This window comes from Macaca thibetana, chromosome 17, assembly GCF_024542745.1.
Source record: "Macaca thibetana thibetana isolate TM-01 chromosome 17, ASM2454274v1, whole genome shotgun sequence".
NCBI classification, from domain to species: Eukaryota; Metazoa; Chordata; class Mammalia; order Primates; family Cercopithecidae; genus Macaca; species Macaca thibetana.
Window position 1 is genome coordinate 90,088,150 of NC_065594.1, and position 22,191 is coordinate 90,110,340.

The 22,191-nt window shown below is 49.2% G+C and overlaps 1 protein-coding gene across 1 annotated transcript in view; it reads right to left on the minus strand.

The window, feature by feature from the left end:
• The window catches only part of RAB20 (RAB20, member RAS oncogene family), a 36,908-nt gene extending 17,357 nt beyond the window's left edge, over window positions 1-19,551 (minus strand). The window contains exon 1 of the mRNA XM_050766627.1: window positions 19,019-19,551. Within this exon, the coding sequence (XP_050622584.1) occupies window positions 19,019-19,190 (172 nt within the window). The 5' untranslated portion in view covers window positions 19,191-19,551. The remainder of the gene's footprint in view (window positions 1-19,018) is intronic.
• Window positions 19,552-22,191: the final 2,640 nt, after the last annotated feature.

The following is a 22,191-nucleotide window of genomic DNA, read 5'->3' on the forward strand; positions in this document are numbered from 1 at the left end:
AGCCTCCCAAAGTGCTGGGATTACAGGTGTGAGCCACGGCGCCTGGCCCTTTGCTCGTTGTTTAATCTGGTTGTTTTCTTGTTACTCAGTTGTTTGAGTTCCTTATATATTTTGGATATTAATCCCTTATCAGCTATATGCTTTCCAAATATCTCCTCCCATTCTGGATGTTCTCTCTTTATTCTGTTGATTGTTTCTTCTGTTCTGCAGAAGCTTTTTGGTTTGATGCAATCCCATTTGTCTATTTTTGCTTTTGTTCTCTGTACTTTCTGGAGTCACATAAAAAAGGATCATTAGCCAGACCAATACTCCAATACTGCAAAGCTTTTTTCTTATGTTTTCTTCTAATAGTTTTATAGTTTCAGGTCTTATGCTTGAATCTTTAATCAAACGTGGGTTGATTTTTGTTTTTGTTTTTTTTTTTTTTGAGATGGAGCCTTACTCTGTCACCCAGGCTGGAGTACAGTGGTGTGACCTCAGCTCACTGCAACCTCCGCCTCCCAGGTTCAAGTGATTCTCCTGCCTTGGCCTCCTAAATAACTACTATTACAGGCACCTGCCACCACACCAGGCCAATTTCTTAATTTTTAGTAGAGATGCGGTTTCACCATGTTGGCCAGGCTGGTCTCAAACTCCTGACCTCAAGTGATCCACCTGCCTCAGCCTCCCAAAGTGCTGGGATTACAGGCACCCAGCCTGATTTTTGTATATGGTGTAAGACAAGGGTCTGGTTTCGTTGTGCATATGGATATCCAGTTTCCCTGGTACCATTTATTGAAGAGGCTGTCCTTTCCCCAAAGGTTCTTGGCATCTTTGTCAAAGATCAACTGACAGTAAACATGTGGATTTGTTTCTGGGCACTCTACCCTGTTCCATTGGTCAATGTGTCTGTTTTCATGCTGAGGTCATGCTGTTTTGATTACTATAGCTTTGTAGCATATTTTGAAGTCAGGCAGTGTGATGCTGCCAGCTTTATTATTGCTCAAAATTGAGCAAGAATTTTGCTGGCTATTTTGGGTCTTTTGTGTTTCACATAAATTTTAGAATTTTTTTTCCATTTCTGTAAAAAATGCCATTGGAATGATGATAGTGATTGCATTGAATCTATGAGTGGGATTTTAAAGCAAGTCTACACTAACACATGTTAAAAAATAATTTTCCAAAAAGGGCAAAATCATGACTCTAATACAGATGTAAAAATAAAGACACATTAAAGATCTCATTTAACTCATTCAATGCAGGAGCCAGGCCTAGGTCATAACCAGCTCAAAGAAGTCAAGAAGGCATGGAGACGTGTGGCATAGACAAACAGGAATACCAGAGCCTGTGGAGGGTGACATCTAGGAAGACACATGCAGAACCAGAGAGGAGTGCCACAGTGAGAGTGGAAACACAGGCAAAGCGCCTCACTGAGGGAAAGTGACGCACCACACACCCTCAAATCTCAAGTAGGTCTTAGATATGGTTTGGCTGTGTCTCCATTCAAATCTCAACTTGAATTGTATCTCCCAGAATTCCCACATGTTGTGGGAGGGACCCAGGGGGAGGCAACTGAATCATGGGGGCATAGTCTTTTCCACACTACTCTTGTGGTAGTGAATACGTCTCATGAGATCTGATGGTTTTATCAGGGGTTTCTGCTTTTGCCTCTTCCTCATTTTCTCTTGCCGCCACCATGTAAGAAGTGCCTTTTGCCTCCCGCCATGATTCTGAGGCCTCCCCAGCCATGTGGAACTGTAAGTCCAATTAAACCTCTTTTTCTTCCCAGTCTTAGGTATGTCTTTATCAGCAGCATGAAAACGGACTAACACAGTTTCCATTAAAAAATACCTAGGAGTGTAACTGGGTTGTTTGTAACACAAGCGATAAATGTTTGAGGGATGGATACCCCATTTTCCACAACGCAGTTATCATGCATTGCATGCCTATATCAACACATCTCATGTACCCCATAAATATATACACCTATTATGTACTCACAAAAATTTAAAAATTATTAAATAAATAAATTAGATCTCCCAAATTAGTGCCCATCCTAGCACCCCCTACTCTTCGTCACAGCCCGTGTTGGAAATTGTATTGTGAATGCTCTTTGTCTGTGGTCCGTCTCCCCAACTGGACTGTGTATTCTATCTGCTGCCACTTGCCCACGCTTAGCAGAGCATCTGATTTATGGGCAGTCCTCCAAAAAGTGCTGAATAAACGAATGAGCAAGTTCACACTCACTGAGTGTTCACTCTACACACATCAGGATATTAAAACTAGAAGGAGCTTGAAGTTCCTTGTGCTGAGGTGGTGACTGAGGTGGACACATGGGCCCCCTGGAGCTTGGACAAGTCCAGAGAAGTGCATCAGTGCCGCCTCGGGAAGAGGATAAAATTCCTGCACTCCCCCTCAAAAAGAAGGAAATATAAAGCAACATATAAAAAGGACACAATAGGAGTCTATAAAATACGCCCTGTAATGTTAAGGACCTCTTTACAGTCCTTCATTCTCTATTATTAAGCAATTAATCACTACAGAGCCTTGACGTGGGGAAAAATGTTGCATTTACTTCTGAGCTCTACATTCCTGTTTCATGATCTGACTCCACAGAAACACCGTGGATCCCGTAGTCTTCACTCGGAAACCAGGACCAAGCATACAGTAAGGCAGACGAAACGTCAATGTCCAACCAGAGCCGTTCCAATCCATAATTCTGAAAGTGATTCCTTCACATAGCAGAGAAACCCCATGAGACAGGCACCAAAAAAAAAAAAAGCCTCAGCCATTTAATCCTTATCACCCTTTACAAAGGTTAAGGGAACCTACGATGTGCCAGGAGAAAGAAGACGACATTGTATTACCGAGAGCCGAGAACCATGCTAGGCCCCTGTACATCTGTCATCTTATTTAAGCTGTCCCTGGAAATAAAGTTTACTACTGCAGTTTTAAGACGAGATCACTGAGACTCAGAGACAGGATCATATCTTCATCATGTTTTCTACAAGTGCTCCAACTGATTCATCTAAAAGGAAAACCTGCTGATGCCAAATACAGCTGTGAGGGAAAGGTACGACCCCTGAATTCATCTATCTGGGCAACGTAAGCCATTTCAAGTTATGCCATGACATGGTAGCGTCCCGAAAGGCAGTTCCAACCCACAGGGAAGCACGGTTACACGAGTCTTCCATTTCTAAGTAGATATGCCTCATTTTTTATTGATGCACTCAGCAGCTCTGCAGGCCACCCTTGGTCTGTGTGACAGGGCCACTAAGCGTGTGTCATGGCATGGCATTGGGTGACACACAGGCTCACAAATCTTAACCGACCTGGAGCATTTGTGAACAGTACAAGCTGAACTTCTGTTTTTTGTTCTTTGGGTTGTTTGTCTATTTCTTTTTGAGACAGGGTCTCACTCTGTTGCCCAGGCTGGAGTGCAGTGGTGCAGTTTCAAACTCCCAGATTCAAGTGATCCTCCCACCTCAGTCTCCCCAGTAGCTGAACATACAGGCGTGCACCACCATGCCTGGCAATTTTTTTTCAATTTTTAGTAGGGACAGGGTCTCGCTATGTTGCCTTGGCTGGTATCTATCATCTGGCCTCAAGGGATCCTCCCGTCTGAGTCTCCCCCAGCGCTGGGATTCCAGGCGTGAGTCATCACGCCTGGCCAAGCTGAACTTTTGTACCACAAACAATAGAAAGTGTTCTTCCTCCTCAAGGACTCATATGTCAGAAACCTGGAATGCCACCAGTCAAGGCCAGGAAGCTGACTGCTGTGCCAAATCACAGCGGTCTACACGGCGCCTCCTCTAACCAGACTGTCCTGAGCTAGAGCAGCCAAGGTCAGGGAAGGGAACGGACCCCTGCCTCGAACACACTGAACCAGCTGGCTCTGCATAAATGAGAAAGCGCATCTCAGACACGAGGTGCAGCAAGCTTCCTACGTGAATGAAGTGCATGTAATTCCACCTGGGGAAAGTGTTAACAGGAATCTTAATACATTAATCTTGTTAGTGATGAGACAGGCCACAGGTTGAAACTATTTTTCATTTACCACCGTTGGGTGCAGCAGGACTCTTCTAGTTCACAGGCACCCCATGCACAAAACAGAATGTAGCCCGACGTACATTTATTACATTGTGTGAGTAAATGCATATCTGGAGCAATTCTTTTCCGGTTTCACTCTCACTTTAGGACAGAAGTCACTTCTATGAAGGACACAGCAGGCGTGGTGAGATTAAGTACATAAGCCCTCGGGCAGGTCTGCCCAGATCAGATCCCATTCCACCACTTCCTGGAGAAAAACCTTGCTACCTACTACAGTCCCAGAGAGGATTAAAGGAGCTAAAATGGGGAAGCGTTTTGCATAGCCTCTGGCACATACTAAGTGTTGTGGAAGCATCGGCTATAATTTAAGGCCAAAGCTATAATATAAGGCCAAAGTCTGCAGACTGGAACCTCAGTCTTGGGAAGACTGCGTGACCCCACAGGCTAATGCTGGCTAATCAGCCCACACAACAATATTGCAAATAGGCCGTCCCATTTATTCTTTGTATCTAAACACTTACTTTCAAATATAGGTAAGCATTTCAGATATAACCTGGAGCAAAAACAGTTTCCTGTAGCAGGTATTCTATAACTGTGTATCTACCACCAGAGCAACTCTTTATGCCCGTGAAGGCTCTTAGTAATAAAATTAAGAACTTTCAAAATATAAATAGGAAACCTGGTCAACAGAATACAAAAATAAAAGACGCTGTATCCTCAAGGCAACTTCAGTTAGAATGCTACATCTTTTTGATCCAACAATTTTTTTTTTTTAATTTTAAATAATGCAAGGCAGAATGATAGATTAGAAAACACCATGATTCGGCTGGGTACGGTGGCTCGCGCCTGTCATTCCAGCACTTTGGGAGGCCCAGGTGGACAGATCACTTGAGGTCAGGAGTTCAAGACCAGCCTGGCCAACATGGTGAAACTCCATCTCTACAAAAAATACAAAAATTAGCCGGGTGTGGTGGTGTGCACCTGTAGTCCCAGCTACTCGGGAGGCTGAGGCAGGAGAATTGCTTGAAGCTGGGAGGTGGAGGTTGCAGTGAGCTGAGATCACACCACTGTACTCCAGCCTAGGCAACAGAATGAAACTCTGTCTCAAAAAAACACAAAAACAAAAACAAAAAAACCGCAAAAAACTCCTGTCATTCTAGAAATGTCCGCAATTCAGTCTCACCCGCCTCCATCCTCATGAAGGCACCAGGGGAGCACGGTGGGCACACCTGATTTCTTGGTTAGGTCTGTTCTGTTCCTGTTTCATGCGGGGTGTGTCTGTGTGCACTGCTCCAATGTGAGGGGTCCTGGCTCCATCGCAGCCTCTTAACCAGCTCAGTGCCAGGAAGGGTGGACTTTGACAAAAACCCACCTCAAATCTGCACTCCCCAACCTGGAATGCAACTGGGGCAAGCTCCCTAGGCTCGCTGGGCCTCAGCTTCCTCATGTGCACCGAGAGGTGAGGATAACACCAAGCACACAGAGTGGATGCCGGAACAACAGACGATGCCAGAAGGCACTGAGTGTGATGTCTGGCACCCAGAAGCACGATAAATGCCTGTTACTCTCACAGCCCAGGGGCCCCAGCAAGGTAAGGGCTGGGTCCCTACAGAACCCAGAGGCCTGAACATGTGTGTGATGATTCAAAACCTTCCAGGCCAGTTTTTCACAGGACACTGCCCTGACTTCCTTGCAGAACCCTAGCACTAGGTAGCGGAGGCTTCAGACCAGTGTGTGGACAGCGGCCAGCCCAGAGGGAGGAAAGACATCCGTTGCCATCAGCATCTTGTGAGTCCACAAAACAAATCAGCAAATATTTACTGTCATGTGCGTCCGTGTGAAGAGACCACCAAACAGGCTTTGTGTGAGCAAGACAGCTTTTTTTTTTTTTTTTTTTTTTTTTTTGAGACGGAGTCTCGCTCTGTCACCCAGGCTGGAGTGCAGTGGCCGGATCTCAGCTCACTGCAAGCTCCGCCTCCCGGGTTTACGCCATTCTCCTGCCTCAGCCTCCCAAGTAGTTGGGACTACAGGCGCCCGCCACCTCGCCCGGCTAGTTTTTTGTATTTTTGAGTAGAGACAGGGTTTCATCGTGTTAGCCAGGATGGTCTTGATCTCCTGACCTCGTGATCCGCCCGTCTCAGCCTCCCGAAGTGCTGGGAATACAGGGCAAGACAGCTTTTTAATCACCTGGGCGCAGGCGGGCTGAGTCTGAAAAGAGAGTCAGTGCAGGGAGATAAGGGTGGGGCCGTTTTATAGGATTTGGGTGGGTAAAGGAAAATTACAGTCAAAGGGGGGTTGTTCTCTGGCGGGCAGGAGTGGGAGTCACAAGGTGCTCAGTGGGGGAGCTTTTTGAGCCAGGATGAGCCAGGAAAAGGACTTTCACAAGATAATGTCATCACTTAAGGCAAGGACCGGCCATTTTCACTTCTTTTGTGGTGGAATGTCATCGGTTAGGGAGGCAGGGCATTTTCACTTCTTTTGTGATTCTTCAGTTACTTCAGGCCATCTGGGCATATACGTGCAAGTCACAGGGGATGCAATGGCTTGGCTTGGGCTCAGAGGCCTGACATTTACGACATGCTTTGCTTGGAACTACAAGCTTAGCTTGGTCTGTGTTAGAATATAAGTTACTAAAAGTTAAGTGTGTTGATTTGTATCAGCTTGGGTTAAGCAGGAAGGAATATTTCAGACAAAAGCTGAATTCCTGAATGCAGATTCATTTTGCCTGTGCCCTTTGGCATTTCTGAATTTCTAGCTTCTTCAGCCCTGAATCTGGAATCCAGGGAACTCACCTAGCTCAGGATTCTTACAGCCATTGTTACGGTCTTTTGTTATAATGTTGGGTGCCTTAGGCCTCAGGAACAAAATCTTTCTCTCTGACCTTCCCCTGCCCTCCTTTCACCTGGCCCAGGCAGGACTCTAATCTGACAGGGGGTCATTAGACCCTCCCTCCAGAGAGGGCCTGCCCCATACCCTAGAGGAAGGAATGCTGCAGAGAGCCTTGAGGAACCTAAACAGACAGGCCTTGCTGGGCTTAGATTGCACCCTTTTTATCCAGTCACGCTTTTTTAAATTCATTTTTTAATTTAATTTTTTTAATTGAGATGGAGTCTTACTCTGCTGCCCAGGCTGGAGTGCAGTGGCACAATCTCAGCTCACTACTACCTCTGCTATCTCTGCCTCCTGGGTTCAAACAACCCTCTCGCCTCAGCCTCCTGAGTAGCTAGGACTACAGGCGCGCGCCACCATGCGCAGCTAATTTTTGTATTTTTAGTAGAGACAGAGTCTCGCCATGTTGGCCAGGCTGGTCTCGAACTCCTGACCTCAAGTGATCTACCCTCCTCAGCCTCCCAAGCTGCTGGGATGACAGGCCTGAGCCACCACACCCGGCCTTTCCAATCACATTTTGACATGATGCCCATGCCTCAATCACAGACAACCAATGAAGTCTCCATAAGAGGCCCTGAAAACAGGATTCAGGGAGCTCCCGGAAAGCCGAGCACGTGGAGGCCGACAGGAAGGTGAAGAAGAACTCACCCCCATGCCACGAGGGCACCCCAACTCTGTGGCACCCCAACTCCGTGGACCCCAACTCCGTGGCACCCCTTCCACACCTTGCTCCATGTGTCTCTTCATGTGGCTGTTCATTTGTATCCTTTGCAATATCCTGTCTAATAACCAGTAAACAAACATAAGCAACCACTTCCCAGCAAAGTAATTGAACCCAAAGAGGGGGTCGTGGGAACCCTCACCTGAAGCCGGTGGATCAGAAATTCCAGAGGCCTGGAATTGAGACTGAGGGGAAGGAAGGGGCCGTCTTGTGGGACTGAGCCCTCACCCTGTGGTATGAGACGCTACCTCCAGGTGGATAGTGTTGGAATTAAACTGGAGGACACCCAGCTGGTGTCCACTGCGTGGTGTTGGGGAAAACCCTGCACCTTCGGTCACAGGAGTTTCCTGGTCAATGATTACTGTGGCGCTTTGAGAGCAAAGGAGAAACTTGGGTTTAGAGTTTTTCCTGAAACACATTCCCGAGGTCCCTAGTGGATCTGCCTTCTCCTTGCCACCTGCCAGAGTCTTACATTTGCTTTTAATATAAAATCCAAGGTTTCTGGCTGTAATTAGAGGGAATAGTAGGGGAAAATACATCTTTTCCATCTTCCCAGAAGCACGGTCCTGGTGTGTTAGTCTTTTCAATAGATTTGTAATGATACTGAACTCAAAAGAAATCAAGAGCTACTAAAGAAGTTTTTTAGGATACCATATAATTAATGCCCTGGACCAACAGTTTCCTACCACGCACACAATGGCCTATTGTGTCACAGCACTCAGGACAATTATATTTCCACACTAATTTTATCATTCAAGGTCAATACATCGCTAAGAAAATGAAACTGCTAATGTCACTCTCTGAATTTTTCCCACCGTTTTCAAAAGTTTCCTTCAGCAAAAACTTAGTTTCAAAAATATCACAGAGCAAAATGTTACATTCTATGGAAAACGTGAAGTGAGTAAAACCCAAGGAGTTTATAAATCCAAGGAAAGAAAAAGAGATCAGAAAAACAGACAACCAGCAGTATGTACTATGGGTGCAAGGTCACTTTGTAGCAGTTTGGTGAAAGGAGGAATTCTTCCCTCTGCTACAAAGACCAAGAAATACTTCACTGAAAGATGGGATAAAATTCAAGCTGGGAATTGCTAGGAGCGGGGACAGTCCCGGAGACAGAAATGCTGTAAGCCCCTGTGAGAACAGAGAAAAGAGCACACAGGACGAACTACAAATCTTGCATCAGGGCTCAGGTGCCAGCAGCCAGACAAGAGGAGTGATAAGCTGGGGAGTGCTGGAGGGGCTCTGGGCAGGGAAGCTGACCAGATCCAGGAGGCCTGGCAGAAAGACCCCTCAGTGAGGTACAGAGGAGACAGCACCAGGGAAGCCAGGGTTGAAACGAAGCTGGAACCTGCCTGGGCCAGCGTTCGCAGCCAGCTGGACCACGGAACTCTGTCATTGCAGTGATGAATCCATTATCCTAAGAATCAACAGCTGTTTAGGCGTGTGTGTGTGTGTGTGTGTGTGTGTGTGTGTGTGTACATGTGTGTATGTTTGTACAAAATTTCTTTTTCTTGGAGAGGGATGTTATATGAAATCTCAATACAGAAAGAAGAGCAATTTTGATCTGGCATCATAAATTTTCAGCCAGGCATGGTAGCTCATGTCTGTAATCTCAGCACTTGGGGAGACCAAGCAGGGAGGATCTGTTGAGCCCAGGAGTTCAAGACCAGCCTGGGCAACATACTGAGACCCATGTCTCTACAAAAATAAAAAATAAAATAAAATACAAAAATTAGCCAGAGGTGGTGGTGCTGTAGTCCCAGCTGAGAGGTGGGAGGATTGCTTGAGCCCATGAGGTCAAAGCTGCAGTGAGCCAAGATCACACCACTGCATTCCAGTCTGGGTGACAGAAGAAGACCCTGTCTCAAAATAATAAATAAATAAGATGGCCGCGGTGGCTCACACCTGTAATCCCAACACTTTGGGAGGCCAAGGTGGGTGGATTGCTTGAGGTCAGGAGTTCAAGACTAGCCTGACCAACATGGTGAAACCCTGTCTCTACTAAAAATACAAAAATTAGCCGGTCATGGTGGTGGGAGCCCATAATCCCAGCTACTCGGGAAGCTGAGGCAGGAGAATCGCTTGAACCTGGGAGGCGGAGCTTGCAGTGAGCCGAGATCACACCGGTGCACTCTCGCCTGGGCAACAGAGCGAGACTCCGTCTCAAAAAAAAAAAAAATTTAAATTAAAAATAAATAAATAGGGCCGGGCGCAGTGGCTCACGCCTGTAATCCCAGCACTTTGGGAGGCTGAGGCAGGCGGATCACGAGGTCAGGAGATCGAGACCATCCTGGCTAACACAGCGAAACCCCGTCTCTACTAAAAATACAAAAAATTAGCCGGGCGTGGTGGCGGGCGCCTGTAATCCCAGCTACTCGGGATGCTGAGGCGGGAGAATGGTATGAACCCAGGAGGCGGAGCTTGCAGTGAGCCGAGACCTGCACTCCAGCCTGGATGAAAGACGGAGACTCCATCTTAAATAAATAAATAAATAAATAAATAAATAAATAAATAAATAAAATTTTGTATTTCTCCAGAGAACTTAAAGATAACAAAGCGTGAAAGTGTCTCCCAAAGGCATTCAATGCGACTCAGGTGCTCGTTAACAAACACAGTTGACCTTCATTAAGTTTCCCCTGAACCACAGCGCACTGAAGAGCCCGCAAGGTCCCCTGGCACCCCGGGATTCCCAGGCGCCACTCCAGGAGGCTGTGGGCCGAGCCTCCCAGCGCACACTGCTCGCAAGCGGCCACTGTGCTCTGCAATCTCCGAGTATAATGTCGCTTTGTCCACTCCTGCTGAGGCCAGGACAATCAATTAATTCTCTTTCCCCTATCTTAATACCCACATTCATATTCAGGCCACTGTTGCTGGCCAATAAAGCAGAGGAACTCTACAAATGAAGCCTTGCACCCAGAAGGCACCCGTTCAGAGTCCTCCGTAGAGGTGACCATGTGGACCCACATGCACCTGGGGTTTTGCAGGTTGACCTTCCAGATACAAACCTTAACTGGCATTTCTCCCAAGATCTTTCGTTCAGTAGGAGCTGATGTTCATCTTAAATCCACCCTCACTCCACTCTAGCTCAGCACACACACACAGTGGAAACTTGAGAGCTGCTTGTTGAGTTGAACTGAATCTTGGGGTCCTACAATTGCTGAATGTTAAACCTTTTTAGAAGTGTCTATACCTATGGGAACAGACTTCTAGAGAAGCATTATCTCCTTTACACAACCTAAACCAGGGATCAGCAAATGTTTTCTGCAAAGGGCCAGACAGTAAATATGTTTGGCTTTCAGTGCTGTCTGGTCTCTGTTGCAATGACTCAACTCTGCCATTACAAGGTGAAAGCAGCCATAGACAATGCATTTAACTGTATGCATATGCATGTGGCTGTGCCAATAAAACTTTATTTACAACAACCAGCAGCAGGCCTGCGTCAGCCCCCGGATCTGTAGAAAGACCATGTAATTGACCAAATGGTCTCCAGTCACACAAACACTAATTGTCAGGTTGAGGGTCACCATATTAAGACCCCAAAAACCACTCAGAAGCCTCTCCTGAGTGAGGCTAAAACAGGAACTAATATAATAGGAAAGCCAGCTAAAATCTGACTCCTGACTGGGCACAGTGGCTCACGCCTGTAATGCCAGCACTCTGGGAGGCCAAGGTAGGAGGATCGCTTTAGCCAAGGAGTTCAAGGCCAGCTTGGGCAATGTAGCAAGACCCTGGCTCTACAAAAAAAAAAATTTAAATATTGACCAGGCATGGTGGTGCACACCTGTGGTCCCACCTACTTAGGAGGCCGAGGTGGGAGGACTGCTTGAGCCTGGGAGGTTGAAGTTACAGTGAGCTGTGGTTACCCCACTGCACTCCAGCCTGGACAACAGACTGAGACCTTGTCTCAAAAACATTAAATAATTATATAAATAAATAAAATCCCCCTAGCTCCACGTGTTTTGCAGGCTGTGCATTCACTTCTGCACCAATCTCTCAAGGCTTTTAAAAAATGTGCAGTCCTCGCAGGTCAGTCAAAAGTGTGGACCCTCAGCCACCCCTGTGGTCCCTGCCAAAGAGAGCTGTTCTCCAGGCCCACCCACAGCATCACCACAATTCCAACCTGAAGCAGCAACACGTATGACACAGCCTCCACCCATTCCCTAAGGAGCAGCTGTCATGGGGCTGGGGGCTGAGGCTTCTATGTGGACTGGAAGGAGAGAGGTGGGGGCTCGCGGTCCTCAGAGCTGAACTGTCCCTCTCATTCGGCACCTTCACCCACAAGCCACCTTTGTCCTTCACAAAAGCCACCTGGGCTCTGCCTTGGGCAGACAGCAGTCTGCATTCACAGGATGCAGGCCAATCTCTCAGCTAACTTCACCTGAATGAGCACTCACATTCTCCCTCCTCCAGGCACCAAGATTCCATAACCAAAAACTCCAGCATCCTCTCCTGGGCTGCACTGCAGTTGTTCAAGTAAAGAGAAAGTTCTTAAACCAATTGCTCAGAATCTCGCCCGGGGCTTAGGAAAGAGCCTACATGAGCAAAGCAGCATCTTCATTCGCTGCAGAGCCCAGCCTGGGTTCACAGCATCTCTGAGGCCAGAGAGGACCTGGAGAACCTGAGACCCTAAATCCATCATGAGCCTTTCCTTGAAAAATCCTTGCATTTCGGCTTGGGAGGGAGGGACCTGATCCACAGAGAAACCCGTACTCTAGGTCTTGAGCCAAGCAGCATCGAGACCTTGGGTTCCCAAGGGCAGGAAGACCAGGCTGTGAAGCTGAGCGGCCCTGGCACGGTCAGGGATCGACTGTGGGAGCCGCCTCCCCTCTGTAAGATGCTGTTTCCCAGTCTGTAGGACGGCAACGTTGACGCCTCCCAGGCAGAGATGTGAGAAAAGGATGTAGCCCAGGAGTATGGAGCCTGCACAGGGCCTGGCACGTGGCAGGAAGCCGCATACAGTGGCAATTACTGTAAGTGTTGGAAGCGCGAGTTTCAGAGGCAGCCGTTACACACAGGCCACACCTGCTCTCCCGCCACAAGTCCCCCCACTACTCTAACACGCCCCAGTAGAACTCAAATGAGGCTTGAATTCCTCTTCCATATGACAACCTTCCAGCAAACAGTTCCTGGGACTGCAACTCCAGTCCTCTCTATTCCACACCACAGAACCCCCCCATTTTCTCAGTCCTGCCTTCTGTGACACAGATTCCAGGACCATTGCACCCTGATCCCTTCTCAGGTGGGTCAGCCATCAGCATCCTCTAAAGAGGCCAGAGGCTGGACCCATCTCTCTTCCACATCTTTGCCGTCCACCCATCCTTGGGTTCTGGCACCAAGAACGCTGGGGTCTGCAAGGCTCACGCCAAAGCTCAGCTGAGACAGATAGAGGAACTGTTTCCTCGCAGCTCGGGCAGAGGATGCCAGGGAAGTGCAAACGTGAATCAGCCTTTGCCTTCTGCGGGTGAAACCAGTCATCAACCAGCCCCCTGCTCGACTGCAAACAGCGAAGGAAGAAATTCAGTATGGCCGGGTCTCCCAGGTTGCTGAGCCCTCGGATGGCGGACGACGACTTTTATTCTCACTCTTTACCATGGCCACCGCGAGTGTCCCCCACCTTCCCTCCCCTCGCCATGGCCTCCCCATTTATTAGAGACTTGTTTGCTGGGGGCCCAGCTGAGCCTCCCTCCTCCCTTTGTAACATGCCTGCTGGTGTAATCTCAGTGACAGGCACCCAAGGCCAGGAGACAAATGTTTGTTTAGCAAAACTCACATGGTGCTTCCTCATTCTGGCCGCTGTTCTGAGAACTTTGCCAGTCTTAACTTGCTGACTCCTAATAATGCTCAGACAGGTGCCCCTTTCTCCCCTTATTATACAGGAGGAGTCTGATGCAAAAGGAGGTGACACAGCCACGGCCACGGCTGTGGTCAGCAGATGCCCTGATCTCCAGAACCTGTGCCCACGTCACGTGGGTGAGGGACGCTGAGCCTGCCAGTCAGCCACCCTAAAAACAAGGACCAGGATGGATCCCACAAAATCACAGGGGTCCTTTAAACCCTTAGAAGAGGGATGCTGTAGAGGACAGACCTAACTGGACTGCCTTTTCGGAGAGAGGATAAAGCCAGGAAATCAGGCAGGCTCCAGAAGCCAGGAAAGTCTAAGAAACAGGTTCCTCCCTCAGCCTCCAGAAAGGAATGCAATCCTGCAAGCTTTGACTTGAGCCCAGTGAGAGACTCATTTGGGACTTCTGACCTCTGGACTACTTAAAGACAATAAATCTATGGTTTTAATTTTTATTTATTTATTTGAGACAGGGTCTTGCTCCATTGCCCAGGCTGGAGTGCAGTGGTATGATCATGGCTCACTGCAGTCTCAAGCTCCCAGGCTCAAGAAATCCTCTTACCTCAGCCTCCCACGTAGCTGGGACTACAGGTGCGCCCCACTACACCTGGCTAACATTTTTATTCTTTGTAGAGACAGTCTCCCTGTGTTGCCCAGGCTGGTCTTCAATTCCTGGGTTCAAGCGATCCTTTCACCTCAGCCTCCTAAAGTGCTAGGATTACAGGCAGGAGCTACCATGCCAGGCAAATTTGTGTTGTTTTAAGTAACTAATTTGTTATAGCAGCAATAGGAAACTGACAGAGATTTTGGAACTGGGAGCAGAGAGAGGCTGTTACGAACATGGAAGTGGTTTTAGAACTGGGCAATGGCAGATCTGGGAGGATTTGAGGATCATGAGAAGGCAGCCTGGATTGGCCTAAACAGATGGTTGGCAGGAAGATGCACATGAACAGCCCTGCTGGTGAGGAATCAGAAGGAAGCGAGAAGCATGGCAGAGAAAACCTGCATCCTCAGAGTGAACACCTCCACCAGGAGGAGCCAATTACAGGTGGAAGCCTGGGGTCGGAATGAGGACTGCGTTATCGGAAGTGGAGGAGTGAGGATGGGGTGCCAGAGAGCTCAGCTGAGTCGTGCCCCACAGCTGTGAGGGAAGCATAACCATGTGTGATGAAGTTGGATATTTAGCTGAGGAGATTTCCAAGCAAAGTGTTGAAGGTATGGATTTTCCTGGCTGTTTATATTAAGATGAGGAAGAACAGATAGGATGAGGGAAGAGAGCAGGACTTGGTGATGTGGGAAGTCCTCAGGCAGATTGCTGGGAGGCTCACACTAAGAGGTCCACCATCCAGAATGCCTGTGCTGGAGAGGAGGCCCTGGTGTGGCCACATAACCTTCTGCTGGTGCCTCAGAAGGACCCAAAGGCCAGAGGACTCTCAAGAGACCAGGATGTCTCACCTTTGCAGTGGCCACTATTCTGTCTGTCACAGCCTGGCTTCAGGCTCCCACAGACATGCCTCCATTCCACATGCAAAACGCACTCACCCTCTCCAACACCCAGTCCCCAGAGACACAGCTGGAGTTGGATGCCAGCATAGGGAAGCGGCTCAAGTCTGGGCTCCCCGCTGCCTTCCAAGCTGGCTCTTCAGGGGCCAAGTGCTGGGGATGCAAACGTGAGTCAGGTAGTGCCCCCCCTCCCACCACCCACCAGGCCACGGCCTTGAGAAGGGAAGGAAAACAAATGCGGAGGGCATTCTGTCTCCAGGGCTCTGGGGACCAGGTCTGTGCTGGGCACACCAGCCGCTTTCTCATCAGCCTGTCGTATTTTCTTCAAAGTAATGATCAGATGTGAAGCTGTACCACTCACTTCTTGCCTGCCTTTCCCCCTCCTCTGGAATCCAGAGCCTGCAGAGCAGCAGCCAGCGGGCCTGCTCACTGCTGTGGAACAAGTATCTGGCACCAGGGAAGCTCAGTTTATATTTGCCAACAACAGGCAACACTTTAGACTGTCCTGAGCAACCAGCAGACAGAGAGGAGCACAGGGGTACGTTTTCGAGGGCTCTGCCTCCTCGCTGGGCAACCTCCTTTTGCTTCCTGGATGCGCCCACCCATGCACAGCAACCACTCCACATGTGTGTGCCCAATTAGACGAGGGCTGGGAGTGACAAGTGCCCCCTAAAACGGCATAATGAGACAAGTGAGTTGGAGTTGGCTGAACCAAGGTCTAAATCCCACTTAACTTCTGCTGTCTTCCCATCTTTTTTTTTTTTTTTTTTTTTTTTTTGAGACAGAGTCTTACTCTTGTCACCCAGGCTGGAGTGCAATGGCGCGATCTTGGCTCACTGCAACCTCCTCCTCCAGGATTCAAGCGATTCTCTTGCCACAGCCTCCCAAGTAGCTAGGATTACAGGCGCCAGCCACCACACCCAGCTAATTTTTGTATTTTTAGCAGACACAGGGGTTCACCACATTGGCCAGGCTGGTCTTGAACTCCTGACCTTAGGTGATCTGCCCGCCTCAGCCTCCCAAAGTACTGGGATTACAGGCAGGAGCCACCATGTGGCCCTGTCTTCCCATCTTTTTTTTCTTTTTTTTTTTTTTGAGATAGAGTCTCGCTCTGTCGCCAGGCTGGAGTGCAGTGGCGCGATCTTGGCTCACCACAACCTCCGCCTCCCTGGTTCAAGTGATTCTCTTGCCTCAGACTCCCGAGTAGCTGGGACTACAGGTGTGTGCCACCACACCCAGATAATTTTTGTATGTTTAGGATATAATAATTATTTATGTTAATAATTTTTTATGTTTATGCTAACATTTCACCATGTTAGCCAGGATGGTCTTGATCTCTTGACCCCATGATCTACCCACCTCAGCCTCCCAAAGTGCTGGGATTACAGGTGTGAGCCACCACGCCCGGCCCCATCTTTAACATGCAAATAATCACACCTCCCTCTGGAGGGCTGTTGTGTCAATGGAATAGGGTAATGTACATCTACCCTGCCAACTCTCTTCACCCTCTTCAGCTCCATCCTGCCTTACAGGCTACAAGCAGCCAGGCACTGGGTATACACCGACCCCCGTGCAATCGTTTTTACTATTAAACATCCTGTCACCCTCCGCACACCTGCGCCTCCACCCCAGCCCACCGTGCCTTGTGTTGCTAAAAGCAACTTTGAAAATGGTTCCTGCTCCGGCTGGTCCTTATCGGTTCTGCCTCGGTTATGACAATTACAACAAAAACAACTTGAAAAGCAATGTCTGTGTGATGGAGAGAAAGTTTAGGAGCTAAACAAAAGAAGGAAAAGAATAAGGTCCCCTAAAAGTTAAATTCTGAATTTCCAATAATTATAGAAAAGGTATCTGTTCCTACCTCTCTTTTTCCTTCAAGTACCCAGGCAGGCCACAGACCACTGAGGAGGCAGGCAAGGGTGGCCTGTGTCCCTGCCAACTCTGGGCCAGGGCCGCCTGAGTACACAGGAAGTCAGGAATGTGGAGAAGGGGCCTGGTCACCCTCTGTTCTGAGGAGTTCTAGTAATTCACCCTTAGGATCTTTCGAACAAGCAGCAGCAGCCTCGGATGCCAGGAAATGAGCTGCTGCCCCCAGGAACGCTTCAAGACATCTAGGGCATCACATCAGCACAATTGCAAAATCCTCTGGTGATCAAGATTCCAGCTGCATCATGTCCTTGGTGCTGAAGAAGCAAGAGGCCAGTCGAAACAAAACTGCTACTTCATTCCCTCCAATGCAGGGGCTGTTCTAGCACTGCAGGGCAGCTCTTGTTCCAGAAACACCCCGTGTGGTAAGAGTCTGCCTCCAACGGCAGCCACTACAGGGGTTTCGGTTTGGGTCCCCCAATAACACTCCTACATTAACCTTGCTACTTGTAAACCAAGGGCAGCAGTAAATCCCAGCCAGCCAGCGAAAGCAGCAGAGGGGCAAATCTTTGTACAAAAGCAAATTAGGTTCCATTTGACTTTGTACAAAAGGAAATTGGGTTCGTGAAGTGGGTTCGATTTGACTTCTAGAGCATGCGTTCCATCGTTAACAAATGCTCAGTGTGAGGGAGTCAGCTCAGTAAACCTCACCCTGCAGCCTGGGGCGGAAGACAGAATTGGAGCAAAGATCCGGGAAATGCACCTCTTTACCTGGGGACATTGTTTTCACAAGATGATTGCCAATAAACTAGTCACTATGTTAACTGGGATAATAATAACGAAAAAGCAAGCATCAAAGAAGGCAAAAGGGAGGGGGAGAACTGGAAGTACCTCTGTGAGCTTCGTTAATTCAGTTTTAAAGAGAGAATTAATTATCATCTTGTTTATTCAGCATACTGTCGCACCCAAGATGGCAATTTAAGAACTCTGGACGGGGCCTTTGGGTATATGACTTTTTGAAATGCTGACATAAAAGAAGTCAGAACTTTCAGAGTTTCAGGCTTCTAAAAACTCACACTCATTGAAAATGTGTCACACGAATCCAGTTTCTTCACTTACAATATCTTATTCTTTTGTAAGGAGAAGGAAATATATTCCATTGCAATGCTACAATCACCAGTGTTATTTTCCAATGTTAAACAGAAAGCTTGAATTGAGATCTTCTAAGTTGTACTTTTGAAAAGTCACAAATACTACACACTAAAAATAACTCATTACCTATCTTACAAATGCTTCCACCGGAAGTCACTCCAAACCCATATGACGTATCTGAGCCAAGATCAAGCAGAAGATTAACTGTAAAAGGCAGATATGCTCCGGGCTGAGAGGTCCGGAGGCTCCAGTTCTATTTCCTCTCTCCTGAGTAAACCCAGCAGGGTACCACTCTATGCCTCATTTTACTCTTTCTTAAAAAGGGGCTAATAACACCAGCTCTGCTCACCCCTCAAGTGAATCTTTTTTTTTTTTTTTTTTTTTGAGACGGAGTCTGCTCTGTCGCCCAGGCTGGAGTGCAGTGGCCGGATCTCAGCTCACTGCAAGCTCCACCTCCCGGGTTTACGCCATTCTCCTGCCTCAGCCTCCCGAGTAGCTGGGACTACAGGCGCCCGCCACCTCGCCCGGCTAGTTTTTTGTATTTTTTTTAGTAGAGACGGGGTTTCACCGTGTTAGCCAGGATGGTCTCGGCCTCCCAAAGTGCTGGGATTACAGGCTTGAGCCACCGCGCCCGGCCTCCCTCAAGTGAATCTTAAAGGAGATCATGTTCCTACGGGTACGTAAAAACTGAAAATACCCAACAAAGCAGCCACCGAGGAGCGTCTCTGGTTCCCAGGGCAGCAGAGCAGGAACGCGGGGCTCGGGAGCAAAGGCCGCTCAGGTACACAAGTGACCAGCGGGTTCTCTGCAAACTGGATTGTCGCTGAGGTCACTGAGTGGCTCAGCAGGCAGATCTCAGCCCAACCAGCAAGGGAGGACGAGTGGGAAACCCCGAGAAGAAGGCATCTGCTGTCCGAGGCCGGGACCCTGTGCGCGGCCGGGTGCCCTGCTGGAAGCCCCGCGCCCCCGGTCCCCGGCGGAGCCCCAGAGCGGCGTGGCTCAGGCGGCGCCGGCCTCACCTGCGGTGTCCCAGATGGAGATGTTGTAGGAGCGCCACTGCTTCAGGTAGAAGGCGCCGCCCACCGTGCTGACCGTGTCCGGGAAGCGCCGCTCCATATACCGCTGCAGCAGCGACGTCTTCCCCACGTTCATGTCCCCCAGCAGCACAATCTTGCTGTCGGGCTTCCTCATCTTCCCGCAGGAACCCCCGGCGCCCCGCACCCTTTCCCGGAGGCTGGCCGGCTCGTGCGCCCCGCGCGCAGCTGGTGGAGCGGACCCTGGACTCGCCGCGACCCGGTTCTCGGGAACGCTCCGGGACCTTCGCCTCCGGACGCCCGGGAGCGCAAGAGAGGAAGCGCGTGTGCGCGCCCGGGCAGGAGCTGGCTACGGAACCCGGAGCGCACGTCGGGGGCCCGGACCGCGGCGGCCTCGCCCCGCCCCCCGGGCCCTTTCACCGCCCCGGCCCCGCCCCATCCCCTTCCCCCCACCGCCCCCACCCCGCCCCTGCCGGACCTCGCGCTTTCGCAAGAACGGGAGTTCTCCAGCCGAGGCTCGGGACTGCTGCAGGATGGAAAATGAAAGTTCTGGGAGCACCTTCCGCCTCTCCGCTTCTGCACGGTCGGGGCTGCGGTGCGAGGAGCCTGGCCGCGGGGCCGAGCGAGGTGGAAGGGCCGGGGCCCTTGGGGAACCCCCTTCTCTCTTCCACGCTCCTTTAGGAGAGGAACACGTGAGAGCGTGTTCCTCTCACGCTCGACCCAGCGCCTTTCCAGCTGCGGTCGATTTGCTTCTCCGCGTGCGTGTAAGTGCAACCACCCTCAAGGTCATTGAAAAAGTTTGCTTTAAATGAGCGTCTGCGGAGCCCGTCCTGAGGCTCTCACTGTTAGAGATTACAGATGGGGGCGCTTTCTAGTGGAGGGTTTTGCTTGTGGAGGATTTTGGTTTTGCTGTTTGACTTTTGCAAGAAGCCTTTTATCCTATTTTGTACCTGAAAAGTGGACAGTCATCTCCATTTATGGCTTGGAATGAAAATTTGACTATGGAAGTTGCAATCGCTACTTGAGAAATATTTCCTCCTTTTATTATTTTTTTTTTTTTTTACACGGAGTTTTGCTCTTGTTGCCCTGGCTGGAGAGCAGTGCGCGATCTCGGCTCACTGCAACCTCCGCCTTCCGGTTTCAAGTGATTCTCCTGCCTTAGCCTCCCGAGTAGGCGGGATTACAGGCATGAGCCACCATGCCCGGCTAATTTTTGTATTTTTAGTAGAGACAGGGTTTCACCATGTTGGCCAGGCTGGTCTCGAACTCCTGACCTCGTGATCCACCCGCCCCGGCCTCTCAAGTCCTCCTTACTTTTTAGAGTAAACCTTGAAATGCTTTTAAAATATGCAGCGTGTGGAATTTGGTTTGTTGGTTGGTTGGTTGGGGTTTTTTAGAGAAAATGAGAGGTAGAATGGACTTTAAGTTGAACCCTGGGGACAGTGTCGCTCTGGCCGCTGGCCTGGCTGAGAAAGGCGGTGAGACCCTGAGCAGGTTAAAACCGGTGTCCTGTAAAGGGAAATAGGCCCGTTGCCTCCTTCGGTAGGTGCCCTGAGACCCTGAGACTCCGACAAGGCAGGAATGCCAAGGCCTATCATACCTGCTCAGCCCTGGCACGTCAGGTTGCTGAGACTGAGCAGTGTGGGGCTGAGGTGGAAGTGGACCTTCTGGGGCATGGAAAATGCACCAGGAGACCCCGGCTCCTTCTCAGCCAGCACTGCTTCATCCTCAGAACAAATTTCAGTCAATTCGGCATTTATTCAATGCCTGTTGCATGCAAGTGACAACCTAAATAACAGAGAGGATGTCTAAAAGAAAAAGATACTTATTTTGCAATAGAGCATTGCAATAGAAATATGCATGCCATAGTAAACTTGTGCATATTCAGGGAGGCAAAGAAAGCAAAGGTTTTTTAAAAAATAAGGCGGACTGCACAATTGTTTGAAAATAATTATCTGTGGCTACAAAGATCCATAACGAAGGCAATGTCAGTTCGAAGTAGGACAGCCAGTGGCTGGGCCATGTCCTTGCAGGACTTGTTTTTTGTGGGAGATTGCAGTGACCTTTGTGCAAGGTTGCGGTTTTTCCAGAGAGTCCTTTTTGTTACCAGGCACAAGGACCCTCTCTTTGCCGAGCACGGTGGCTCACGTCTGTAATCCCAGCTCTTTGGGAGGCTGAGGCAAGTGGATCACGAGGTCAGGAGATGGAGACCATCCTGGCTTACACAGTGAAACCCCGTCTCTACTGGGCGCCTGTAATCCCAGCTACTCGGGAGGCTGAGGCAGGAGAATGGCATGAACCGGGAGGCGGAGCTTGCAGTGAGCCAAGATTGCGCCACTGCACTCCAGTCTGAGTGACAGAGCGAGACTCCGTCTCAAAAAAAAAAAAAAAAAAAAAAAAAAACCCTCTCTTCATGGCCTTCCCTGGCTCTATTTGTCAGGGTTTTCTTAACATTAGTGACTCCATTTCGATTCTGACAATTTTCACACAAGCTACAGTGCCTGGCCTGGGGTGACACATGAATCAGGTTTGGTTCCTGTTGGCCAGGCGCAGTGGCACACACCTGTAATCCCAGCACTTTGAGAGGCTGAGGCAGATGGATCCTTTGAGCCCAGGTGTTCAAGATTAGCCTGGGCAACATGGGCAGACCCCTGTCTCTACAAAAAAGACAGAAAAAATTCGCCATGCATGGTGGTGTGCACCTGCAGTCCTAGCTATTCAGGAAGCTGAAATGGGAGGATCACGTTAGCCCAGGAGGTCAAGAGTGTGGTGAGCCGTGATTGTGCCACTACTGCACTTCAGCCTGGGAGACAATAAGACCCTGTCTCAAAAAAAAAAAAAAAAAAAGTTTCGTTTCTGCCCTGGAGAGGGTCACAATGAAATAGAACGTGAATAGCTTTGTTTAAACAAACTAAACCAAGGCCACAAGGTTGTGAGTAGGTCTAAATGGCCCACTGCACAGGGACAATGAGGATGGGCTGGGACTCGAGCTTGGAGACCAGGTGATCCAACACGGATCAATGTGCACTACCCCCAGCCCCACAGAGTCACTGGCCACAAAGCGAGGAAGCAAAGCCCTGGAATTTCATGAAGCGCACACATCTTTTTGAATGTTGAGACCAAGAGAGGGAAGCGGGTATGAAGGCTGGAGCTCTGAC